The sequence below is a fragment of the Macrotis lagotis genome, chromosome X (assembly GCF_037893015.1).
Source record: "Macrotis lagotis isolate mMagLag1 chromosome X, bilby.v1.9.chrom.fasta, whole genome shotgun sequence".
Classification (NCBI taxonomy): Eukaryota; Metazoa; Chordata; class Mammalia; order Peramelemorphia; family Peramelidae; genus Macrotis; species Macrotis lagotis.
In genome coordinates this window covers 626,326,456-626,351,260 of record NC_133666.1, presented here as the reverse complement: position 1 = coordinate 626,351,260, position 24,805 = coordinate 626,326,456, and the positions used below count along the sequence as shown (strand labels likewise).

The following is a 24,805-nucleotide window of genomic DNA, read 5'->3' as shown; positions in this document are numbered from 1 at the left end:
GGAAGCCCCCTACCCTTCAGTACTCAGGGAAACACTGACTCATACACCCCCTCCACACCAAATTTACCACCCCCACCCCAACTGACCCCTCCCAGATTCTCCTAGACAATCTCTGGGATGATGGGATTTAGAACTTCAAGGATTTTTTAAAATCTTTTGGTTGAATTCAGTCATTTTGACTGAAAGGGAAACTGAGCTTCAAAGAAGGGAATTGACTTGCCCCAGGTCATAGAGCTAACAAGTAGCAAGACTAGTCCAAGTTTTCTGCTCTCTCCACTGTACAACCCAGTTTAATATAGGACTCCCCATCTCCTCCTCTCCTTGCCCCTACAGATGGCTCAGACCATCTGACAGTTTTACTGTTAAAACCACTTATTCACATTTTCAGTCTCCTAGGCCCCAGTACAACACACCACACACACACACACACCTCTCATGATTGTCCTGAAAGGATAGAGGGGAATCAAAGGCATGGAAAGAATGTCAAGTGACCCTTGTCGGGCAGGACAGAGTGCTGCCAGCCTGGATTTCTGTCCCCTGCCCAGGTCTGGAGAGGTACTCGGTCTCTGACTCCCCACTGTATCTCCATTCCCCAGGAGGCGTTTATTGCCAGAATCTAACTCTCCATTAACCTGGTGACGCCTGTGAAGAGTGAACCTGAAGCAGAGATGGCTCAAATCTTGCACATGGAGTCCGCCTTCCCAGGTCAGACCACCCCCTCCTCTCCCCTGCACTTTCTGATATACACAAGCAGGGCCTTGGGATGGAGGGGAGAAAAGAAAAAGAAGACCATCTGTCCCTTCTCCAGCTGGATGTCTCAATTCCTTGATCTCTGTGGCTGTCCCCCTCTTTCCCTAGCATCAGCTCTTGAAAAGTCCAGACCCTGACCAAGAATAAACCTGTTCTAAGAGAGAAGCACAGTCCATGTCTTCAGGGAGCCCCTAGTCCAAGTACACATGGGAAAATTAATTTGGTTCTAACTGTTCCCATAAGCACTGAGAGGACACTAGAATTGAACAAGATTAACTAAGGAGGGCTATTCAAAGAGGGAAAGATTCTGTGGGAAGGGGGTGGGGGTGGGGCAAGGCTGAACATCTGAGAGGTAAGGATCCCCAAGTTTGGAGACAGGAAATAAATGACACCTCACCTTATCTTGTACCACTTCAGGGAAGCATGGACCCACATCCCCAACAGCTTTCCCAGGGAAGGATCCAGAGCCCCCCTACTCAGTTGAGACGCCCTATGGCTACCGGCTAGACCTGGACTTCCTCAAATATGTGGACGACATTGAAAAGGGCCACACCATGAAGCGAGTGGCTGTACGCCGGCGCCCCCGACTAGGCTCCCTGCCCCGAGGGACCGGTTCTTGGTGGACCTCAACTGAGTCCTTGTGTTCGAATGCCAGTGTGGACAGTCGCCACTCTGCCTACTCCTACTGTGGCAGAGGCTTTTACCCACAGTATGGGGCCCTTGAGACTCGGGGAGGCTTTAATCCCCGGGTAGAGAGGACCCTGTTGGATGCCCGTCGAAAGCTGGAAGACCAGGCGGGAGGGGAGTGTGGTCGACCACAGGCCAGTGGACTGGGCAGCCTGACTCCCAGTGCAGCTGGCTCCACAAGCTCCCTGGCTGGGGCTGGACTCCCCCCACGCCTCTCGTCCACCCACAATGGTGGCACACCACTAAGCTCCTCAGGGCTGTCCACACCTGTGTCCCCTACACCAGGCCATCTGCAGCATGTGCGGGAGCAGATGGCTGCTGCCTTGAGGAAACTGCGTCACCTGGAGGAGCAAGTGAAACTCATCCCCATCCTCCAAGTCAAGGTGTCTGTGCTGCAGGAGGAAAAGCGGCAGCTCAGTGTCCAGCTGAAAAGCCAGAAATTCCTAGGTCACCCTGGGGCCCGTGCTGGAGGCCGGGGCCGAGGTGAGCTCTTCCTGGACCTGCCAGATTCTGCTGATCCCTTCTCCGATTTGGAGCTTGATGGGGAGAAGAAGGAAAGTCGCTCTGTGGGCGTGGGACCGGAGAATGCCAGCACCCAGAGAAGTGTGGGCACTTGGGTGCGTGAGAGGGATCTAGGGGTGCCCGAAGGCCAGGCAGCCCTGAATGCCAAGATTGCAGTGTTGGAGACACAGCTGAAGAAGGTCCTGCAGGAACTGCAGGTGGCCCAGGGGCAACAACCAATTCTAACATCAGCTCCAGCCTTTCCTCCCACCACTGCTTCAGTGCGCCCCTCAGGGGTCATCCAACAAGGTCCTGAGCTTCCAGAGGCAGAGGGAGCACCATCTGGCCAGTATCCCCCTAGTGACTCTCGGATCTGGCCACCACCGGACGGACCCATCAGGGTAGACACGGTGAAGGTGGTCCAAGTGCAAGGGGAGCCCAAGATTGCCGCCAGCACAGCCACAGGGACCCCAGCCCAACGGGCCCAAAGCCTGGAGCCATCTGGCCCTGGAGGACTCCGAGCCCTGGTGACAAGAAGTCCTGAGGGGAATAGCTGGAACCAACCCTCTCCAGCTGTACATTGCACCCAGGAAGTGGTGGAGACCACCTTCCCAGGCCCAGTCATTCCCCTTGTCCCTGCCAACCTACCACCTAGCACCTTCCATGTGGTCAAGAAAATCAGTATTACCACTGAGCCCTACTGGGATGGGGAGAAAAACCAGGAGACAGCTCCCAGCCTGGGTCCTGGCTGCAATGGACTGACAGGTGAGCCATGGGAAGGTGGAGGAGGGCAGGGGGATATCTGTACTCAGTCTTCTTAGTGTCACATTTTTGTGATCAGTCTGGAAAAACCTAGTGGATTGACACTGCTTTAGTACTTCTAACCCTTGTTGGTCCACCAGGATGGACTCAGGCCAACCCAAGATGTTACACTGAAAGAGTAGGGGTAGATGATACTGCTGTAGAGGGGCCGTGGGGCAAGGAGAACAGCATTACTGATATCTTGGGCCGTCATGTGCCACATGAAGGAGGTAGCTTCTGCCAAGTTTGGATTCAGAGAAAAGTGTCAAGAGGATCCCAGGCAGATATAGAGTTTGCACAAGGAAAGACCTTTTTAAAGAAAACAGTTAGAATTGTCTAAAAGTAGTTCTCTCAAGTCTTCAGAAAGGCCACCCAATCACTTCATTGTAGAGGATTTGCTTTCACATATGGATTGGACCAGAGGACCTCAGTTTAGCCTGAGCTTCTGCAACAGACTTGCATTTTGAAACAAAGGGCAGCAGATTGGGAGACAATAGGAGTGAGGATATCTTGGTGGAGAGAGCACATAATCGAGGATTTATGGAGAGTGAAGAGGAGCCCACCCTGGACCTCATCGTCCATTCATTCCATCCTCAGCATGTTCCACTCAGTGGGATGGGAAGGGACATGGTCTCTGCCTGCCCTGATCCAATTCTTATGCAAGGGCTGTCACCCTTTGAAGAGGGAATGCATAGGGAGGAAGCAGAAGAGGGAGGAGAAGGCCACAGCTGTGTTTATTTGTCTTTCTTCTGGGAGGGAGAGATGTGTGTTTATCCTAGTCTCCCCCCATTCCGGTATTTTTCCTGATGGCCTCCTAGGGCTCTAGCGCCTGTGTTCTAGATCCATCCCAAACAGGACCAGGTCTAGCCTGGTGTCTCAGGTTACAGGGTCCTGCTGGTTGGGTTCTTGGAGCATGGACTCCCTGTCCCTCAGCTCCAAGAGGTCATTCGGTCCCCTCCCTAGCTTTCAGACAGGAAGCAGATGGGAACATGGTATAGCTGCCCAGGCTTCTGTCTCCCAAATCAAGTTGAATCCTATTTCAGCTACAGTCCATTTCATGCAAGTTAAGAAGTGGGCATCATCGGGGAGGACTTAAGGATGTAAATACAGGGTGAAGGATGGTGGAACAACTGGATAGAGGTAAAAGACCTTCCTAGAGGAAGGGGGTTAGGGAATGGCACTGGCCAAGCCCCAGAGGGGTGGCAAGCATGAACAACTGGGTTTGGTTCAGACTTCCTATGAGTTTGTGAGTTTTCCCTCCCCCTGAATGCTCTCCTCATGCACCATGACTAATGGGAGCAGGCAGTGGTCTGGGGGAGGGTGCAGCGTTCTTGAGGCTTCCAAGGGTGGGGGTAGAAGGTCGGGGGCCAGGGGCTTCTCAAAGAGCTAAAGCTCTCCCCAGGGTCTCCTTGGCGCCAGCAGCCTTTCTGGGCTCTGAGAAGGGTGAGGAGGAGGAGAAGGAGAAGGGGGGACCATCGCTGGGAGGGCTGGGCCAAACTAGGCTTCTTTCCCAGAATGCCAGGCAAAAAAAGCAGGCAGCTGGCCAAGGCCGATCTGTTCTGGCCCTGTCCCCTCCCTCCCTCCCTCCCTTCCTCCCTCTTGAGCCCTGGTCTCCGCCTCCTGCTGGACAGAAGGAAGAATAGAAATCTGACTTTTCATTCAGAGATGACCAGAACCTTTCGTTTGTCTTGGATCCGATCTGAGGTCCCTCTCCCCTACTGGATGTACTTTGAGTCCTTCCTGTGTGAATGCTCACTTCTGTGGGTAGATGAGAAGAATCATAGAACCTCTGAATGCCATTCCTGGAAGAAACCCTAGCAGTCAGATCTTCTTCAACCTCCTTCATTTGCAGATAGAGATGTGAGGACCCAGAGAAGTCCGAGGGAGTAACAGAGCCCCAGACTAGAACCAGGGCTTCTGGCTCCCAAGCTCCCCCTCATTCACTATTCCTTACAAGTCTAACTCCCCTTCTAATTTTGCTGATGAGCAAATAGACCTAGAATGGGCAGACTTCCCCAAGGTCATGCAGTCAGCCAACAAGCATGTGTGAATCACTTACAATATGGGATACAAAGAAAGACTAAAAGAGAAGCCCACAGCCCCTGTCCCTCGAGGAGTTCCTATTTAACGATGGGAGACAACATGGAGTCACCACATGTCCATGCATGTAAACACAGCATTTACATACAAGATGTATGGAAATTAATCTGAGGGGGGGAGGGAAACATTAGCCAGTGGGACAGGTCTGGGGGGAAAAAGACTACATTAGGTGAGATTGAAGCTGTCTTAAAGAAAGATAAGAAAACTAAGCAGGTTGGGAAAAGGGGACACAGGATTTGAACTCCAGATCCTTCAATTCTAGACTTAGGATTGATTTCATTTTCACATGACCTAAATAACACCAGGTCACTTGTCCTAGCAAATGGCAGAGATTTAAGGGCAAAATGAGTTCCTTCGCAGCTAATGGGTCTGGATTTTGGGGGTGGGTGGTGGTAGAAGGCCAGTAGAGCTCTAATCAGAAAATACAGTTACTGTTGCTGTAGATAACCTCACCATGTAATAAGTGTTTTCCTCAGGACAGCCCTAAGGGCCACACAAATACTCTTCTGTCCATTTTGTGACTGAGGAAACTTGGTCTTTGAGAGGTCAACTTGGGCTTGGTCTTCACAGATATGAGTTGCATGGGAGTAGTTTGGTCTTTGGGCCTAGAATCAAGAAGACCTTATTTCAAATCCTGCTTCAGATACTTACTAGCTTTGTGACCTTGAAGGGTTAGAATGCTGGCTTGGAATCAGCAGAACCTAAACTCAAATCTAGCCTGAGATCCTTTACTAGCTCTATGACCCTGGACATGACATTTAATCCTGTTTGCCTCAGTTTCCTTATCTGGAAATGAGCTGGAGAAGGAAATGGCATAGTATCTTTGCCAAGAAAATTCCAAATGGTGGGGTCATGGAGAGTTGGACACAAATGAACAACAGAGTCCAAACTCTTTGTTCTACAGAGGACAGCCCAGAGGAGAAGTGACTTGTCCAAGATCACACCAAAGCTAAGGGACAGAGACAAGCCTAGCAGGCAGCATCATGTAGTTAGTCAGAGTCGGGACTAGGATTTGAAATCAGATCTCTGAAATCAACTCCAAACCCAATGTTCCTTTTGCTGCATTATGTAATATAGCTGTGAAATCTTAATGACTTCTTATTTAAGTGTAATTTCTAGAATGTTTCTAGATGACTTTAGTTATTAAAGTTTATAAGCAGTGCTGGTCAGGTCTTTTAAGTCATATCTGGGGTTTTCTTGGCAAAGATACTGGAGTAGTTTGCCACTTCTTTCTCCAGCTCATTGTACCGAAGAAGGAACTGAAGCAAACATAGTTAAGTGATTTGCCCAGGATCACACAGTAATGGTCTGAGGCTAGATTTGAGCTTAAGTTCTCCTGATTCCAAGTCCAGCATTTTAGCCACTGGACTGGAATTGGAAATTTTTGTAAAGCTGGGAGGGACCTTGGAGACTGCTGATGGGGAAACTGAGTCCCAGAGAGAGAGAGAGGGGGGAATGAATTTTCTCAAGTTCAAAGAGGAATATAGTGGTATAGAGAACGTATATGTCAGTCACATTAATGTTTGCAAAGCATGTTATTGAACTATTTACTTTTATCTTCACAGTGATTCTAAGAGGTAGGTGCTATTAGTAGCCCCAGTTTCCTCATCTGTGAAGTATAGAGATGGCACAAGATCATAGACCTAGAACTAAAAGGGGCCTTAGAAGTCTCCTAATTCTCAAACTTTGGAGGTTATATCTGTTATTATTTACCATGTTATATATTAAAATAATATTCCATATATTTTAAATATTAATTTAATTTTAAAATAGCAAACTATTGCATGCTAACAAAAATAATACTCTTATGAACAATAATTATATCTTCCAAAACAAAAAAATTAGAATAGCATGGTTTTACATATTGTTGCAAATCTCTTTCATGTGAAGTGTAATAGAAAACAGCTGCTTTCTTAGATCGGCTTCTGCATTCAGTCTGTTGTGACATGTTGTTTGGGTTGGTTTTTGTCCTTTATTTTACTTTTTTTTTTTAGATTTTTTTTCAAGGCAATGGGGTTAAGTGGCTTGCCCAAGGCCACACAGCTAGGTAATTATTAAGTAGTGTGTGAGGTCGGATTTGAACCCAGGTACTCCTGACTCCAAGACCGGTGCTACATTCACTGCCCCACCTAGCCATCCCATGTCTTTTATTTTATAAGAAGACCATGACCTCAGGGAGGTGATGCCATGATATGAAAGTGAATTGGATTTAAATGAGGGAGGGCTGACTGTGCAAAGCCTCACTTTCTCCTCTTGTTCCATCTGGGTTCAATGGTCAGATATGGATCAGGATCACCAGAGATGGCCCTGGATGCTTTTGAGTTGATGTATATTAAAAATAACCAGCCTCACACAGATATGTAATTAGAAAAGGGAGGAAGAATATTCTAAATGAGCAGATTTGACTTGGTATTATTGTAAAAATAGTTTTGACTTTGAGAAACTTCTTAGGGGTCCATAGATCGCATTTTGAGAAGTTACCTCCTAATTTTATTGATGAGGAAAAGAAGAATGAGAGAAATTAAGGGATACAGTCATACTGAATTATAAACATCAAAGAAGGAAAGACGTCTTTAATAATCTCTTCCGCATACTGTACTAAGTGAATATTATCTCATAAGCAGAAGCAGTTTTTGAAGCCAGGATGGAACAGTGTAGAATGATGTCTTGGGGTCAGGGGAAAACAGCTTCTTCTCAAAGGGAAATTTGAAAGAGTCAGAACAGAAAGTTGCTTTTCTTGGATGTTTGGGTACTACCTTCCTTTCTTCCTTAATCATTTTTGACACAGTCCTTTGCTTTCTTTCTCCCTTCTTCAGCACCCCTTAGAGACCTTGCTGTGCCTTCAGAGGCACCCCCGGGGCTGGCAGCCACCCCTTCTACTCAGTCTCTGGGAGAGCCAAGAACAACATCCACCAGCCACAACTTCTCCAAGGAACAGAGCGGGAATGTGACTTTGTGTGCAAAGGAGGAAGCTGAGGAGGATGCAGGTAAAGAGGATGGGAAGGGCTTGAAGAAGGGAGAACCCCTGGCAAGATGAAGGACAAGCTCAGGTTCCAGACTTCTCTGATCTGCTTAATCTTATCATTTCTACCAACATGGGTTGGGCAACAGAGAAATGTCAGTGGGGGTCTCCAGGGGTTTTGACTTTTTATTTTTCCAGCACCGCTGAGGCCTATCCTTGCAACAGATTATGGGCAGTAAAGAATCTGACCCTGACCCTTCCCCTTTCCCTTTCCCCAGCAGCTCTGCTGCAAGCAGGAATCAAATCCATCATGAAGAGAAAGGAGAGCAGCACCGATCCTGCTTCCAACAGGAAGAACCTTCAGTTTATAGGTGTCAATGGCGGGTAAGAGGAGCCATGCGCTTTAACTGCTGAGGATGATGGTTCCCCATCTCCCTCCCTGAGTGCTACTTTCTTTCAGAGTCTTGGTCTTAGTCCTATCAGAGTTGTCCCCGGGGGAGTGATTAAATAAGGTGACTGCTAGAGCACAAAAGGGACCAGTGGGGGGGGGGGGGGAGAAGTCAGGTGAGAGGAAAAGGCTATCATCCCATGGTGTTCTCAAAGACTTCATGTTCCTGTAGGCAGATGGACAATCCTTAACAGGATGCACTATACCTTTGGGGTACATTCTCCAAGTTAAGCTTCGTTGTTTTGAGATGTTCCCTTCCCCTTTGAAGCTGCCCCTTATTGGACGATTCCAGAACCTACCTACTAGGGGAGGAAAAACCCATCAAGGTGGTTTGCTGCCTACGCTGTCCTCAGAAATGACTATAAGGGACGGCTAGTTGGCGCAGTGGATAGAGCACTGGCCCTGGAGTCAGGAGTACTGAGTTCAAATCTGACCTCAGACATTTACTAATTACCTTGCTGTATGGCCTTGGGCAAGCCACTTAACCCCATTTGCCTTGCTTAAAAAAAAAAAAAGAAATGACTGACTTTCAGTTGGTTTGATGCTTCATTAGCTTATTGTACTAAACATTTACAAAACTCCTAACCTTTAGGTAAAGCCTCAGTAAAAGTATACTGAGAGAGAACATACCTGGAAAGAAAGAAGACCAGGTTCAAGCCTCACCCCTCACACATTCTGACAGTGGGACCCTGGGCAAATCATTTCATTTCTTCGAGTAATAAGCAGACTCTAAGGCTATAAATTGCAGAGAAAGTACAGACCTGAACTGGTGGAGAGAGTTTGCTCACTTAAGAGTTAACATGGCTATATTCCCCCCATGTTATTGAGAGGCACGTCATCACAGATAGGGCTAGTTCTAAAGCCAGGAAGTCCTGGATTCAAGTCCCACCTGTAGCAAATCTGACTTCATCTCTCAGTAACCTAGGCCAATTCAAATCAAAATGGAAACTTATGGATCTCCTCTTGACTCTGAAAGCCACAAATTAACATTCTCCATGGTGTGTTGCATTTTATTTTGTTAACTATTTCCCAGTTACATTTTAATCTAACTGGCCACACATGAAGGTCTGTGGGCTATAAGCAACTCATTTCAATCTAAAAGTCTCAGAGAAATTTCTGACCTGAGTTGGTAAGGTACAAAACAATTGACTTCCTTATTCCAGGAATTTCAGGAATTCCCTGTGTTGATGATTTAAAGAATTAGTAGGCATTCAAACAGGGTGAGAAGAGGATTCCAGGGATAACATGGAGGGAAAAGCCAGTTTGACACACCTTTCAAAGACAGAGTACCAGTCCAGTTTGCCTGGAACCTCCATAGATATGAGAAATGAAGGGCTTAGAATGCCAGATGGAAGAGTCTGGACTGACACTTAGTAGGCGCTTACTAGGTTTTGATTGATTGATTGATTCTAAGGCAGTAACAAGACCTGGAAATTTTGGAGCAGAGAGATGAACAAGAACTTTGCAGGAGGATCTAGCAGGACTTTCAAAGATAAAGGACCCAGGGTCAGAGGTTTCTCATTCTATCTTTTCCCAGGCCACCCATCCCTGATCTGCCTTCCCTCCTTTGCAGATATGAATCTACATCATCTGAGGATTCCAGTACAGCTGAGAATTTCTCAGACAATGAGAGTACAGAGAGTGAATATCATGAGGCCAATGAGGGGCTCCCTGGGACCAGTGATAGAGGCCGGCCCCGAGGGTTGGATTCAATGACAGAATCCACTTGGGGAGGCAAGACTAGGATTGCACAAAGGAAAGAGCCTGTGACTGAGGCAACCTCCAGTCCAAAAGCAGAGGATGAAATTAGGTAAGTAGTGTACCTCCCTCCAATAGGCTCGGGCTCTACCCAGGGCCAATGTTTGAGGATGGACTAGGCACAAACCTGAGTGCTCCCCACACACAGAGACCTGAGATGGTAGAGCTGTTTTTACTGACCCATGATGGTAGCTATTTGTAAATGGTTTGTTTGAATGGCAGTTAGATGGCTCCCCCAGTCCCTGCCCATAAAAAAATGGTAACTATGCCATGAATTTTTGTCACTTTTACCACTATTAGAAATTCAGGGTCTAAGAATTTAGTCACTAAGTAACTTCTTTTTAAAAATACAAACTTGGGGAGCAGCTAAGTGACGCAGTGGATAGAGCACTGGCCCTGGTGTCAGGAGTACCTGAGTTCAAATCCAGCTTCAGATACTTAATAATTATCAAGCTGTGTGGCCTTGGGCAAGCCACTTAACCCCATTATGTTGCAAAAAAAAAAAACTAAAAAAACTAAAAATACAGGGGCAGCTAGGTGGCACAGGGGATAGAGCACTGGCCCTGGTGTCAGGTGTACCTGAGTTCAAATCCGGCCTCAGACACTTAATAATTACCTAGCTGTGTGGCCTTGGGCAAGCCACTTAACCCCATTTGCCTTGCAAAAAAAACCCCTAAAAATAAAAATACAAACTTGAGAAAGTAAATACCAAATCCAAACCCTTCCACCTGAGCATGAATTAATTTACTTTATCAGACCCTGGTGTCTAGGAGAAACAGTTATTTTGTCTTTTAAATAATATTTTAGTTTTTTCCCCAATTACATGTAAAAAACAATTTTTAACAGTTGGTTTTTTTTAAGTTTTGAATTCCAAATTCTATCCTTCACTCTCTGAGAAACAAGGACCTATAGGAGTCTTTCCCACACTTTCCTATATTGGGGAGGCCAGATTTAGTGGTGAGTGACAGCTCCTCATTAGGTAAAGATCTTGGCCAGCTACTGGGGCTGCTGTTTCCTGTCAGCTACAGGCAATTTGGGGCAAATAGAAAGAAAGCTGGGCTAGAATTCAAGATTACTTTGTTCCTTATTAGCTGTGTATAACTGGGGTCAGACAACCTCTCTGTAAAACAAGGATAATTAACTCTATTCTATCTTCGTTACAGGATAGTTGTAAGATAGCTATGTAAGCTATTTTTAATTATAATTCCTAATCCCAATTTGAGCAGCTAAGTGACATAGTGAATAATGTGCCAGACCTGGAGTAAGGAAGACCTGAGTTCAAATGTGACCTAACTTAAAGTAGGCTGTGACCCTGGACAAGTCATTTAACCCTGTTGATGAAACTTCAGTTTTTCTCATCAGGAAAATGAGCTGGAGAAAGAAATGGCAGGGGGCGGCTAGGTGGCTCAGTGGATACAGCACCAGCCCTGGAGTCAGGAGTACCTGAGTTCAAATGTGACCTCAGACACTTAATAATAAGCTGTGTGGCCTTGGGCAAGTCACCTAACCCCATTTGCCTTGCAAAAAAAAAAAACCTAAAAAAAAATAAAGACATGACAGACCATTCCAGAATCCTTGCCAAGAAAACACTGCAAATGGGGGTCACAAAAGAGTTGAACATGATTGAAACAACTAAAATTCTATTTGCTGAGCCCTTCAGATGTCCAGTTTCCTCATGATCTTTCCCCTTTCCCTCATCCAAACCCACTGCCATTCTCTCAATCCTCTACCCCTCATTATGTCTATAAATCCCTAAATTCTCGTTCTGAAAGCTGACCCTCATGGAGAGATCACAGTGCCTCTAGATAAATCCATTTGGGAGATGTGGTCCTGGTTTTTTCTGACTATGCCTGAATCTTTCCATCCTGCCAGATTGGAGCTTAGTGCAGACCTCATCTCCGCCTGTCTGACCCTGCAGAAATACCTAGAGAATCCAGATGCCCTCACTGAGAAGGAGATGGTATGGAGGGCATGGTGTAGGGGATGGTGTGGGGGAAGGATTGATAACACCCAAGAACAAAAGCCCAAACTTAGAGATGTGGATTCCAATAAAGGTTCCACCAAGGATGGGCGACCTTGGGGACCTCATCTCTCATTCTTAGTTTTACCTTATATTGAATAAAATATTTGGCCTTAAGGACCTCTGGGACCCTTTTTACCTCTAAGGTTTTTATGATGCTGAGAAGAGAGACAGGGTGGTGCAGTGGAAAGAGAGCCAGACCTAAAATCAGGATTCATATTTTCTAGCTATGTGAGCATAGTGAAACAGAAGAACAAGACTTTCATCTTGGAGCAACTTTGATAATTAAGAATATGTGAGAAGTACATTTCTAACACAGTTTTGCTTTTGAGTGTCCTTTTGATTTTATAAGAATGTGCTTGTCATAGAAGTCCTAACTATCAAGGTTGTTCCAAGATAAAGTCAATCTTGTTTCTTTTCAATGGGCAAACCACTTAACCTCCGTGGGCCTATTCCTTCATCTGTAAACTGGGAGGGGAGGACTAAAACTCTGAATTCTATATCCTTTGGATACCATGGAGGGGAAAATGAGAGGCAGAGAGAGGGAAGGAGGGGAAACAGACAGGTACCATGCAAAGCTCTACTAAGTATTGAAGGGACCCAAGGAATCTGATCTATAGGCACCCTAGTTGGTCAGGGCTTGTTACCTGCCATTCACTGCCTGATCAAGTCCTTTCCATTCTCTGGACCTCAGTTTTACCATATGTAAAATAAAGAATGTGGGACGGCTAGGTGGCACAGTGGATAGAGCGCTAGCCCTGGAGTCAGGAGTACCTGTGTTCAAATATGGCCTCAGACACTTAATGATTACCTTAGCTGTGTGGCCTTGGGCAAGCCACTTAACCCCATTGCCTTGCAAAAAACTAAAAAAAAACAAACCCCAAAAATAGAATGTAATCTAAAAGACATACAAGGTCTCTCTTACCTCTAGTAACTGTGTACCTCTAAGGGACTTTTCCCTCTGTACAACCCACCTTGACCTTTGTCTTCTTTCAGAGCTCTGCCCCAAGCTAAGGGATGTGGAAGGGGTCTTGACACATTCTAACCTCTGTCCTTCCCCCACTCCTTTCCTCACCAGAAAGCAGCATATAGCACAGTGCTTCAGGACTGGCTGGCGCTTTCCTGCCACAAGGACGCCCATCCGGAGGTAGTCCGCAGACACATGGTCACCTTCCGGGCCATGTCACCCCAGCTACTCCAGTTCATTGTCAACATGGCTGATGGAAATGGCAACACTGCCCTGCATTACACTGTGTCCCACTCCAACTTCCCTGTGGTCAAGCAGCTGCTGGACACTGGTGAGACCATCAGCACCATAGATAAAAGAGTACACTAGCTCCATTTGAGGTGGGGGAGAGAGGCGGTTGGAGGAGAGAAATTCAGAAAAAGGCACAGAAGGGGTCACTGGTCACAGAGTCCAGGCTGAGGGAGAAAGGAAGGAAGGAAGGAAGGAAGGAAGGAAGGAAGGAAGGAAGGAAGGAAGAAAAAAATAGATTTGCCAGACACTGAATTCCAAGCAATTTATAAATATTATCTCATTTGATTCTCATGATAACTCTTCGATTTAGACGCTATTTTAATAATTTGGAGACACATTCTATGATTTAGAAAGTGATAGGTATAAAAAATGCTCCAGAAATAATGCCAATTGCAAATTACTAAGGTATTTGGAGAAACAAATGAGTTTAATACAATTTAACAGGAATTTATTAAGCATCTACTAAGATCCAATGAGGAAAATCCCCTACCTTAAAGGAGTTTATATTCTATGTAATTTGTTCAGTAGTCCAGGGATGAGATGGATAAAGCAGGAGGGTTACCTGAAGGCCATTCAGGAAGCCCACCCCAGAATGTACTGCAGGTCTGGAGAAAGGGTGGAAGGCAGCGATCTGTGTGACCTACCTAGGACAGGCAATGGCCAGGGTGGGGATAGGTGGCCAGAAGATTTGTTGACATTTTACTCCCCTAGGCCTCTGCAATGTGGACAAACAGAACAGAGCTGGCTATACTGCTATCATGCTAACCGCTTTAGCAGCCTTTCGGGCAGAGGGAGACATGGACATCATCTTACAGCTGCTCAGACTTGGGAATGTCAACTTCAAAGCCAGCCAGGTGCATAGCCATCCTGTGGAGTCTAGAAAATGAGCTGGGAGGTTTCATGGAATGGGTGGGGGTAGACAGGACCAGATGGAAACCTTTGGACCCTTTGTTAGGCTTGTGGAAAAATCATAGAAGGCTTGAGTTGGATGATACCCAAGCCCCTCATTTTACAGAGTGGAAACTGAGGCCAAGAGAGGAAAGCCTCACTGTGAGTTGGTGGCACAACTCAGATTCAAATCCATGACTTTCTAACTTCCCATCTATTATTCGTTGTATTAGATAGAGTAGTAGAATGGGACTCAGGGAGACCCGAGTTCAAATCCTCCTTAAGATACTTACTGGCTGTGATCCTGAGCATGTTGTTTCTTCTTCATCTGCAAAAGAGGAAAAATTATGACACCTGTCTTGTTGATAGTTGTGATCATCAGATGAAATAACACATGTAAAACACTTGTCAAAACTTAAGGTCTAGGGGGCAGCTAGGGTGGTGCAGTGGATAGAGCACCGGCCCTGGAGTCAGGAGTTCCTGAGTTCAAATCTGGCCTCAGACACTTAATAATTACTTATCTGTGTGGCCTTGGGCAAGTCACTTAACCCCATTTGCCTTGCAAAAACCTAAAAAACAAACAAAACAAAAAACTTAAGGTGTTATATAAATGCCAATATTCTCTAGCCAGGTCCACGAGAGGGAAATTCCCTCTCTCTCTCCCTCTAGGCAGGAAGAGATCAGCCTTCAGAGTGACTCCCATCTGCCTTCCACTCTCTTGAGTTTTCAACATTCCCCAAATCTATTAAGAAAAATGCCCTGTAAACCCCTAAAGCAGAACCCTCAGTGGCCCCGCTATCCCTAGTTCTCTCAGCCAAGGTATGGGCAAACCTGACTCCCATTTTCTTGCTTTTGTTCAACTGAAACACAAGGTTGGCTAATGTCAAAAGGAATTTCAGTCTATAAATATTTAACACCTATCATGGGCTAGCCACTGGGCTGAGAGCTAGAAATTCCAAGAAAGGCAAAAGACAGTCCTTGCCCTCAAAGGGCTCATAATCTAATGAGGGATACAAGAAACAAGCAAATATGTGCAGAAGAGCTATATGTATCATAAAGAAGAAATGATTAAGAGAAGAAAGCCACTAGAATTAAGGGTTGGGAAAGGGTTCTTATAGAAGGTAAAGTTTTGACTGAGACTGAAAGAAAGCCAACGAGATCAGTAGGTAGAGTTAAGGAAAAAGCGCATTCATTTCAGGCTGGGGGACAGCCAGAGAAAATGACTGGAGCCAAGAGATGGAGTGTCTCATTCATCAAAGTGACCAAGAAGATTTTCTATTTGATCCTGGAAGTGATCAGGAGCCACTGGAGTTCATTAAATATGGGGTGATGTGATCAAATCTCTGTTTTAGAAAAATCCTTTGGGTAGCAGAAAGGATGATAGACTGGAGTGAGGAGACACTTGTAGCAGGCTCTTACAGTAGAAGTCATGAGGGTCTGCACCAGGGTTGTTGGTAGTATCAGATGAGAGAAAGGGATGTGTCCAGATAGACTTTGTCAATAGATATGGGGGAAGGGGTAATAGATTCAGAGATAGTAAGGAGTTGATACTTAGGTTTCAAGCCCGGGGAAACTGGAAGAATGGTGGTGTCAGTGATTGATATTTATCCTTTGTTCTCAAAGAAGACCATGACACCAGTGGGGTGATGCCATGACAAGCAAGTGAATTGGGTGTTATGAGTGAGAGGGTGTTATGCTAAGTCACCAGTCTCACTTTCTCCTCCACAGCCATCTGAGTCCAGTGGCTAGATATGAATCAGGATGACTAGCAATGTGCCTGATGGGAAGTGTGGAAAGAGGAAGGATTCAGAGAGAAAGATAATGAGTTCTGTTATGGACATGAGTTCAAAATGTCTATCAGACATCTATTTTGAGAATTATTAGTGTAGAGATACTAATTAAATCAATGGGAGATAATAAAAGTACCTTAGTAGTATATTAAAAAAAAGCTTAAGACAGAGACCTCTAGGAAACCCATAGTTAGTAGACATGACCTGGATGAGGATCCAGCAATGAAAACTGAGAAGCAGTCAGGTAGGAAGAGAACCAAGAAAGATTAATGTCTAGAAACCTAGAGAGAAGAAAATATAAGAGAAGAGAATGATTGATAGCTTCAGGCCACAGAGAAAAGTGAGAACAAGAAATGGCTATTGGTTTTGGCAAGGAGCAGATCATTGGTAACTTTGAAGAGAACAGTTTCAGTGGAATGATTAGGTTGGTAGCAGTATTGAAAGGGCTTAAAGAGAGGGGGGGAGCTAGGTGGCACAGTGGGTAGAGCACCAGCCTTGGAGTCAGGAAGACTTGAGTTCAAATTAGGCCTCAGATACTTAATAATTGCTTAGCTTGTGACCTTGGGGGCAAGTCACTTAACTTTTCAAAAAAACTCCCAAAAAATAAATTGGAAAAAAAAAGGGCTTAAGAGAATGAGAAGAGAGGAAGTGGTAACAGTTATTGCAGTCAGTCTTCTCAAGGAGTTTTGCCACAAAAGGCAAAAAATACGCATTGAACAATAGTGTGTGGGGGAATGAAGATGTGGAAGATATGGGCATTTATGTGTACAGTAAGGAAGGAACTAGTCAACAGAGATTGAAGATAAATGAGAGTATGGAGATGACAAAATGGGGAGATCTAGAGGAGACAATTTGAATTGGATGGTTTGTGCAAGTAAAAGAATTTGCCTTGGCAAGAAATGGGGCCACCTTTGAAATGGGTGTAAAGGAGAAGATAGAGAAGCATCTGAGTGATAGGAGATAGCAGGAGAGAAGGAAGGTCTTAGCAAATGACAACTTTTTTCAGTAAAATATGAAACAGGGTTCTCAACTGAAAGAGTGGAAGAGTAGGGAGTCATGGAAAATTTGAGAAGGATTTGGAAGAACCACATGGAGAGTGAGATTAATAAGGTATAAGTAAGATTGCCTAGGAATAAATACAATCAGGTTGTATAAGATAAATTTTTAGTACACCCAGTCAAAGTGGTTTCAATATTTTCTCCATCTTTGTTTAGCAGTACATATATAGTAGGGAGGGTGGCAAATGGTGGGAGTGATCCAAAGTATAATCACTGATCTGATAAGCTAAAGATACAAGATAGGAGGATAATATAGAGTTGAATTGGTTCACCAAGGAATGGAGAAAAGTGATCACAATTGCTAGTGCAGGGAGATAGCCGAAGATGGAAAAGGGAAGAGATTGGAGTTGACAGTGGGGATGAGGGATAGAATTTTGTAAAGGAAGACTGAGGGTGGGTTGAAAAGCCAATAGACTGCAGTCACATAAGGGGTTTCAGAATCTCGACATGGAGATGATACATTTGTGGGGTGATGATCTGATCTAATCATCTTTGTGTGTAACTGAGATAAGATGGAGGAGTAGGTCATGAGAAGTGAGTAGGTTGTGAAACTGTGATTGGGTTGAAGGAAGTGTCTATATACATTGAAGTTCCTTAATAGGAGAGTAAAAGCTAGGGAGGAAAGAAAGATTGTGAGCTTCGTACTGCGCTTATTAAGGGAGGCAGAGTGCTCTGAATGTCAATAGACAACTACTAGAATTCTGATTAGGTGGAAAATGTGGATTGTATGAACTTCTAAGGAGGAGAGGATACTGAGTATCGCAGGTAGGGGGAAAACCTGGAAGTGATAATGGGGAGCAACTCCGCTTAATCAGTAAACTTAAGGAAATGAGTGAAGGTGCAGCCAATACTAGAAAAGAAAGAGTGGACAGGGAGGCTTTTGTCATCAGGGGTAGAGGGGTAGGATTCTAGGTCTTGGCAGTTTCATCAGATAATTCACAAAGAAGGAAAACAGAATGCAAAAGCATCTAAATCAGAGATTCTTAACCTGGATTCCATGGATCCTAAAGGAGTCTATGAATAAATTTCAAGAGAACTGTGAATTTTTTTTATATTTTCATAACTATTTCAATAATTGCCTTCCTTTGTAATTCTTTATTTTATGAATTTAAAAGCTTTATTCTAGTAGAAGTCCATGGGAGTCTGTGATTTGAAAAAGGTTAAATATCCCTGATCTGATCAATTAGTTTGACTTCAGAGCACAGTGCTGTTTTATTTTCCTAAGGCAGTACTTGGTAGGGATGTACAAAAGGAATATATTGACATTATTTTTATTCATCTAAGGAACTGTGCTCCAAAGTACAGTTCTTTGAGTAAGGGAAGGATTCAAAAGACAGGACTTTGGATACAGATATTGCTTCCCCTTCAGCCTTCCTCCCTAGTGAAGGACAAAGGGCTCTTTTCCTACATATTCCTAGCAGAATGGGGTTTGACTAACTATGGCAGAAGAGCATGCAGGGAGGTATAGTGGAAAAAAATAATGGAAACAGAGTCTAAAGACCTGGGTTTGAATCCTAGCTCAGCCACCAATTATCTGTATAAGCTGTGATCCCTTCCAGCTCTAAATTCCACAATCCTACAATGACATAGCCTTAGCAGAACCTTTTTTGGTCTGGTACCTGTTCTAGCACCATCTCCCTAGGGAGAGTGCCAGGAAATGCCTAGGTGTACCTGGCACCATATTGGCTATAAAAAGACACATATCATCTGTGCCCCATGGAAAATTTATCATCTAAGCTAAAACTCCTATCCCTTCTTCCCCTGTAGGCAGGACAGACAGCACTTATGCTGGCTGTTAGCCACGGTCGAATTGACATGGTCAAAGCCCTGCTGGCCTGTGCCGCTGATGTTAACCTTCAAGATGATGATGGCTCCACTGCGCTGATGTGTGCTTGTGAGCATGGCCACGTAGAAATCGCACGTCTGCTCCTGGCTGTACCCACCTGTAACATAGCTCTTACCGACCATGTGAGTCTGAGAAGACACTGTTGGAGTGGGGGACCTGTCAAGGGGGAGGGTTGGGAGGGAAGGGGAGAGTACACTAGATCTTCCACAGGCCAGAGAGTGAATACATGCTTCTTTCTTGGCCAACTCTCCCAGCCCAGCCTTTTGCCTTTCAGGATGGCAGTACGGCTCTCTCTATTGCCCTTGAAGCTGGGCAAAATGAAATCGCTGAGATGCTCTATACACACATGAACCTGACCAAACCCTCGGTGAGTCCCAGTTTCATGATCCTAGTCCTCTCCCCCTCACTTTTCTTTTCCTGCCCATGGATTCAAGACCAGTCAGGGACAAATAGTTTAAATCCTGACCGACCTGGAATTTAGGCTTTAGATCAGACACTTTACAAATCAAGGAGCAGAAGGAGACATGGTCATACCTTGAAAAGAGGAAGGACTGGGTTCAAATCTTGTCCTTGACATATGACCTTGGTCAAATCACTTATCTCTCAGGCAACTCTCTAAGACAGTAAGTTATACCTGGGGGCAGCTAGGTGGTTCAGTGGATAGAGCACTGGCCTTGGAGTCAGGAATTTGGAGTTCAAATCCAGCTTTAGATGCTTGACTCTTACTAGCTGTGTAACCTTGGGCAGTTCATTTAACCCTGATTGCCTCATATCCAGGGTCATCTCCAGTGGTCCTGATTCACCTCTGAACACTGAACTCAGATGACTCTGGAGGAAAAAGTGAGACTGGTGGTTAGCACAGCACCCCATTCACTCTAATCCAATTCACATTCTGGTCTTAGCATCCTCTCCCTGATGTTGTGATCTTTTTTGAAAATGAAGGAGAAACACTAAGTTTCACCTGAATTACCTGCATTGTTAGCTGGCCTTTGCCCATAATGATGAAATAACATATTCAGACCCATTCCTTCCTCCTAAAGAGGTGAAATATTTAAAAAAAAAATAGACTGCTTAAGAAGACTGTCAGTTAATTAATGGATGATAAGTGAATAATTAAAAAGAAGTGTAAGGCTTACATATGCCAAAGCTATGAGAATAACATCTTGGAGTTGAAGTCAGCAACCACATTCACCCCCAAATGACCTGCCATCCCTTTCAGAAGTTGTAGTAGGGGTACCCGATGAGGTGCCATAGAGCATTGTTTAGTTTTTAGAAATCAACTTAGATATATGACATTACTTAGCTTCTTAAAATGTAATGAGGGGAGGGCAGCTAGGTGGCACAGTAGATAGAGCACCGGCCCTGGAGTCAGGAGGACCTGCATTCAAATCCAGCCTCAGACATTTAATAATTATCCAGCTGTGTGATCTTGGGCAAACCACTTAACCCCATTGCCTTGCAAAGACCAAAAAAAAAAGTAATGGGGGTGAGGTAGGAGGAAGGAAGATGAAGGGCAGGGCAGGACCTGATAGCTGTTTTCCTGTAGAAGGGGGACTTGACTTATATTTGATCCCAGAAGGCAGAACCAGGTACATAGGAAAATTTGTCCACCTTGAAAAGCACTTGAGAGATCTTCAAGGAAAGGTTAGATGGCCATTTCTTGGAGATATTAGAGATGGAATTTTTGATCAGGTATATAGACTGAACAAGATAACTGCTATCCTTTGAGTATTGTGTTTCATGTCTGTAATCGCAGCTTCTGGTGGATCACAAACATCTGGCTAAGAGTAGTGCCCATGTGGTGAGCACCTGGAAGTGGAGAGCCATCAAGATGGCCTAAGGAGGAATGACCCAGACTAGATCAAAAAAGTAGAGCAGACTAAAACTTTCTTCTGAATTAGTATTGAGATTGACCTATGGAGGAAGACTTAGTTTTTGGGGAGGGTTTTGTTTCTTTTTTTAATATTTATTTAAGGCAAAGGGGTTAAGTGACTTGCCTGAGGTCACACAGGTAGGCAATCATTAGACTTGAATTTAGGTCTTCCTGACTCCATGGGTTCTATCCACTGTGCCAGTTGCCCCCTTGACTTAATTTCTTTTTTTTTTTAAAAAAAATAGGTAACCCTTTCCAACTTTATCTCCTTCAGCTCTGAGCTACTATGATTCTTTTGCTGTTCCATATTTTCTAGGTTTAACCCAAAGATTTTTATTGAAAAGAGTAAAAGCTCTCTCAAACCCTGACTTCTCCTTTCAGAGTCCTTCAAAGCAAACAACCATCAGGAGTGCAGGTATTTCATCCAACAACACTCAGTAGAAGCGATAGAACCTGCTGGCAGAACAAAGGACACAAAGCATCCGCAGTACCTATCCATCAGAGAGGAAGAAGGGTCATGATGTGGAGGAAATGCTTGGGAATACTTGTCTACCCTTAGGGTAGAGAGCTAGCACTGTGACTGAATCCTCTACCACCATGCCCTCCCATCTTGTCCCATGTCCCTGACCGCTTGGCTACCTGAGTCAGGCTCCATAATGCCCATGTCCAAAGGTCTCTTTGAGACCTGCTCCATTCATCAATGGAGAATGTGGTGTCAGGGTAGAAGGGTTTGCGATTTCTTAATACTTTTTTCTTTTTTTCCCCAAAACTTGCAAACCTAAGCCAAAGCAAAGATGTCTATGGATGGAAACTGAGTTCTACTCCCACTGTGCCTGAATTAAGTAGAAGGTACCTAGGCCTGGGCATAGGGCATTCCCCTCAGCAACCAGCCCCAAGGGCATAAGAGGGCATTGGAGCTTTATGTAAAGCTGTGAGGGAGGCCTCTTTCAGAGAAATAAGCTTGAAAAAAGTGAGACATTTGAGGAAGTTGTGAGAGATTATTTTTTGGGGTTTTTTTTTTAAAGAAAAAGAAGAAGCACTATGTTAAAGCCTGAATTTTATATTAAGGATTAAGCTTGAGCTTTATATTAAGGTTTTATGAAGTTGTGCATGGTTTAGAATGGGTTTCGCACATCTGACTGGTATTCCCTCTGCCCGCTTTGCCTGTGGCTTGTACACCATTCTGCTCAGTCTTCAGAAGTGTGTTTTATAAACTTCTTGATGTTTCTGTGTTGTTATGCCAAGCATAGCAGAGTCAGTCTGAATCAAACTGGGAGGAGAATTGGGTCCCTTTCTCCCATTCCTTTTTTGCCCTTTCCCTTCCCTGTCAGACCCAGGAGACAAGCCCAGGATCCCACCAGAGACAAGGACAATGGGACTCTGCATTCAGGGCCACCTCAAAAAGGCAGAGAAGCAAGAGTCAACAGACCAAGCTGAGCATCTAAGCATAGCACTCCATTTCTTAGGGCATTAGTCAAGGGACCTTCAAGGACAGTTTATCCCCCATGGCTGTTTTACAGATGGAAAGATGAGATTAGAACCAGTGATGGACCCCAGACCTAGATATCTCACTGGAAGCTTCCTGACCTGTAAAGGCAGAGATAATAGTAGTAGGTGAGTCTCAGGCAAAAAAAAAAATGATGCCCTAAGGGTAGAGAGATGTTCCCTGATCTACTGGTCAGTGCTTAGGTGTGACCTATGACCCCAGGCTTCTCTCAGGTACAAAGTCCCAGTGGCCTAGTCATCAATTTAGCAATCCTGCATATCACCCAGGCTATTTGAAAAGACAGGTTTACAAAAGATGTTAGCTTTTCAATACCCCCTGCTCCTTTCTTTGTGACTTGGGAATAAGAAGTTTGAGAGAATCAGATTTGTGGAAATACATGTTCCTCTACCACTTGTCTTATCTCTGGAACCACAAGCTACTCCTTCCTTTCTTCCCTGACTGATCTCTGGGAAGAAAAGCCTTCAGCCAGGAAACAAATTCCTCACTTATGATTGTGCGTAGTTGTATAGCAGATGAAACCCCAGCCAAACATGTGTCCTGTCATTCACAATTTGTGTTGAGTTATTTCACAGCCTTGAGATTGAGAGATCTGAAGACAGAAATCTCTGCCAGTCAGGATTTTTTTTTTTTATTTTACACAGTACAGTAAAATAAGTCAATTGTGCAGAAATGTTGGCCCCTTTCTCAGGATCAAAGTTTCTATGCTGGATTTAACCTGAGTTGTTGGGATTTCAAATTGATCATGTTAAACAAGAGGTTAACCTAAATCTTCTATTGCCATGTGCAAGATTCTGAGAAAGGGTTTGGTCTTACCTTGGCTTTTACAATTAAAATTCAAAGAGGGGTTATGGGAAACTGACTCTGGTCTAGTGTTGCCATGCCTTGATGGATGTCTTATAAAGGTGAGGGATCCTGGTTCTCACTTAAGAAACGGTACGTGTGCATGTGTTTTTGTGATTGTGTTTATGTATGTATGTTGCCCACGTGTTTGTTTTAAACTCTTAAAGATGGCAGACACTTGCCTTGGAGCATGTACCCCTCCCGGGACAGGTCCATATTTATCTGTTTGTACAGTTCCATAAACTGGCTTTGCCCAGCATGCTGTGGAGGTTGGCATTTTGGTTTTTTGTTTCTGCACTCAGTTATATACATGGGTCTATTCTCACTATCTTACATTGGTATTTCCATATGACAGTATTACACTTAAATAAAGTATTCATTTTATAATCTTAAAAAAAAGTAAATGAATAAAATAAAACTATCTAAAGTTACTGTGTGTATGTGAGTATATGCAATGTTGTTTTTAGCCTGACCCATTAGCTGCTGAGAAAGGTACCAGGACTGTGCCACAGAGGTGTTAATTAGGGCTTCACACTTGAGACCTCTTTTAAATGTCCCTTTCCTCCCTCCCTTCCTGTTTTTTTTTCTCAAAATTCTGGATGTGATGAAAAGCATGGCCAATAACGTAAAAACTGTCTTGTGACAAAGAAGAGTAATTAACATCTAAAACTTTTTTTTAACAAGGAAATTGGGTTAAGTGACTTGCCCAAGGTCAAACAGCTAAATAATTATTAAGTGTCTGAGTTCAAATTTGAACTGGGGGGGGGGGCAGTGCTCTATCCACTGCTCCACCTAACTGCCCTGCAGGTCTAAAACTTCTTTAAAAACCCTACCCCTCTGGGTGGCTTGCCTGGGGCCACACAGCTGGGTGATTGTTGGGTGTCTGAGGCCAGATTTGGACCCGGGTGCTCCTGGCTCCAGGGCCAGTGCTCTGTCTGCTGCACCACCTGGCCACCCATACTATTATTATTATTATTTTATTTTATTTGGGGGGTGGTTTTTTTTTGTTTTTTTGCAGGGCAACGGGGTTGGAGTGGCTTGCCCCAGGGTCACACAGCTGGGTGATTGTTGGGTGTCTGGAGCCGGATTTGGGCTCGGGTGCTCCTAGCTCCAGGGCCAGTGCTCTGCCTACTGTGCCATCTGGCTGCACTTATCATTATTATTATTATTATTATTATTATTTTCTATTTATTGCTCATGTGGCTCTATATTTGGGGGAAGGGGGTATTTTGTTTACTCTTAAACAAGAATATTTTAGTAATGTATAAAAAAATTTGTTCAAAAATAAGAATAAATAAATTAAAGTGGAAAAAAAAAACCCTACCCCCTGTTTCAAACAACTTTGGACATTTCATTCCTTAAATACAACCTAGGGACATAGCTGATCTACCTTACTTCACATCCTCTCCCTGGAAGAAAAACGTTGGTAAACCCCAAAGAGGTTGTTCTTTGGAATTACTGTCACTTAATTGTAATGTCCAAGTTCTTGATGTAACAAGATAGTTTGTCAATCATAAGGCTCAAGATAGAGATAATGATAGGGAAGTTAAGGCCCAGAGAGGTGATGAGTTGCCCAAAGTCATATGGGTAATGGTTCTTGTCTTTCCTAATCAAAGAAGACATAACTTTATTAGAGATGAGTTACAGTGGATCTGACTGTGGTTCATCAGACCAATGTGAGCTCTATCATAGATTGGTCACAAATAGTCCATGTGAAA

The 24,805-nt window shown here is 44.4% G+C and overlaps 1 protein-coding gene across 1 annotated transcript in view; it reads left to right on the top strand.

Moving 5' to 3' along the window:
• DOCK6 (dedicator of cytokinesis 6) overlaps positions 1–23,514 on the top strand; it is an 85,269-nt gene extending 61,755 nt beyond the window's left edge. The window contains exons 3-13 of the mRNA XM_074203443.1: positions 597–705; positions 1,168–2,703; positions 7,656–7,826; positions 8,080–8,185; positions 9,823–10,059; positions 11,880–11,967; positions 13,106–13,325; positions 13,997–14,139; positions 18,789–18,989; positions 19,142–19,234; positions 21,122–23,514. Of these exons, the coding sequence (XP_074059544.1) occupies positions 669–705; positions 1,168–2,703; positions 7,656–7,826; positions 8,080–8,185; positions 9,823–10,059; positions 11,880–11,967; positions 13,106–13,325; positions 13,997–14,139; positions 18,789–18,989; positions 19,142–19,234; positions 21,122–21,181 (2,892 nt within the window). The 5' untranslated portion in view covers positions 597–668 and the 3' untranslated portion in view covers positions 21,182–23,514. The remainder of the gene's footprint in view (positions 1–596; positions 706–1,167; positions 2,704–7,655; positions 7,827–8,079; positions 8,186–9,822; positions 10,060–11,879; positions 11,968–13,105; positions 13,326–13,996; positions 14,140–18,788; positions 18,990–19,141; positions 19,235–21,121) is intronic.
• Positions 23,515–24,805: the final 1,291 nt, after the last annotated feature.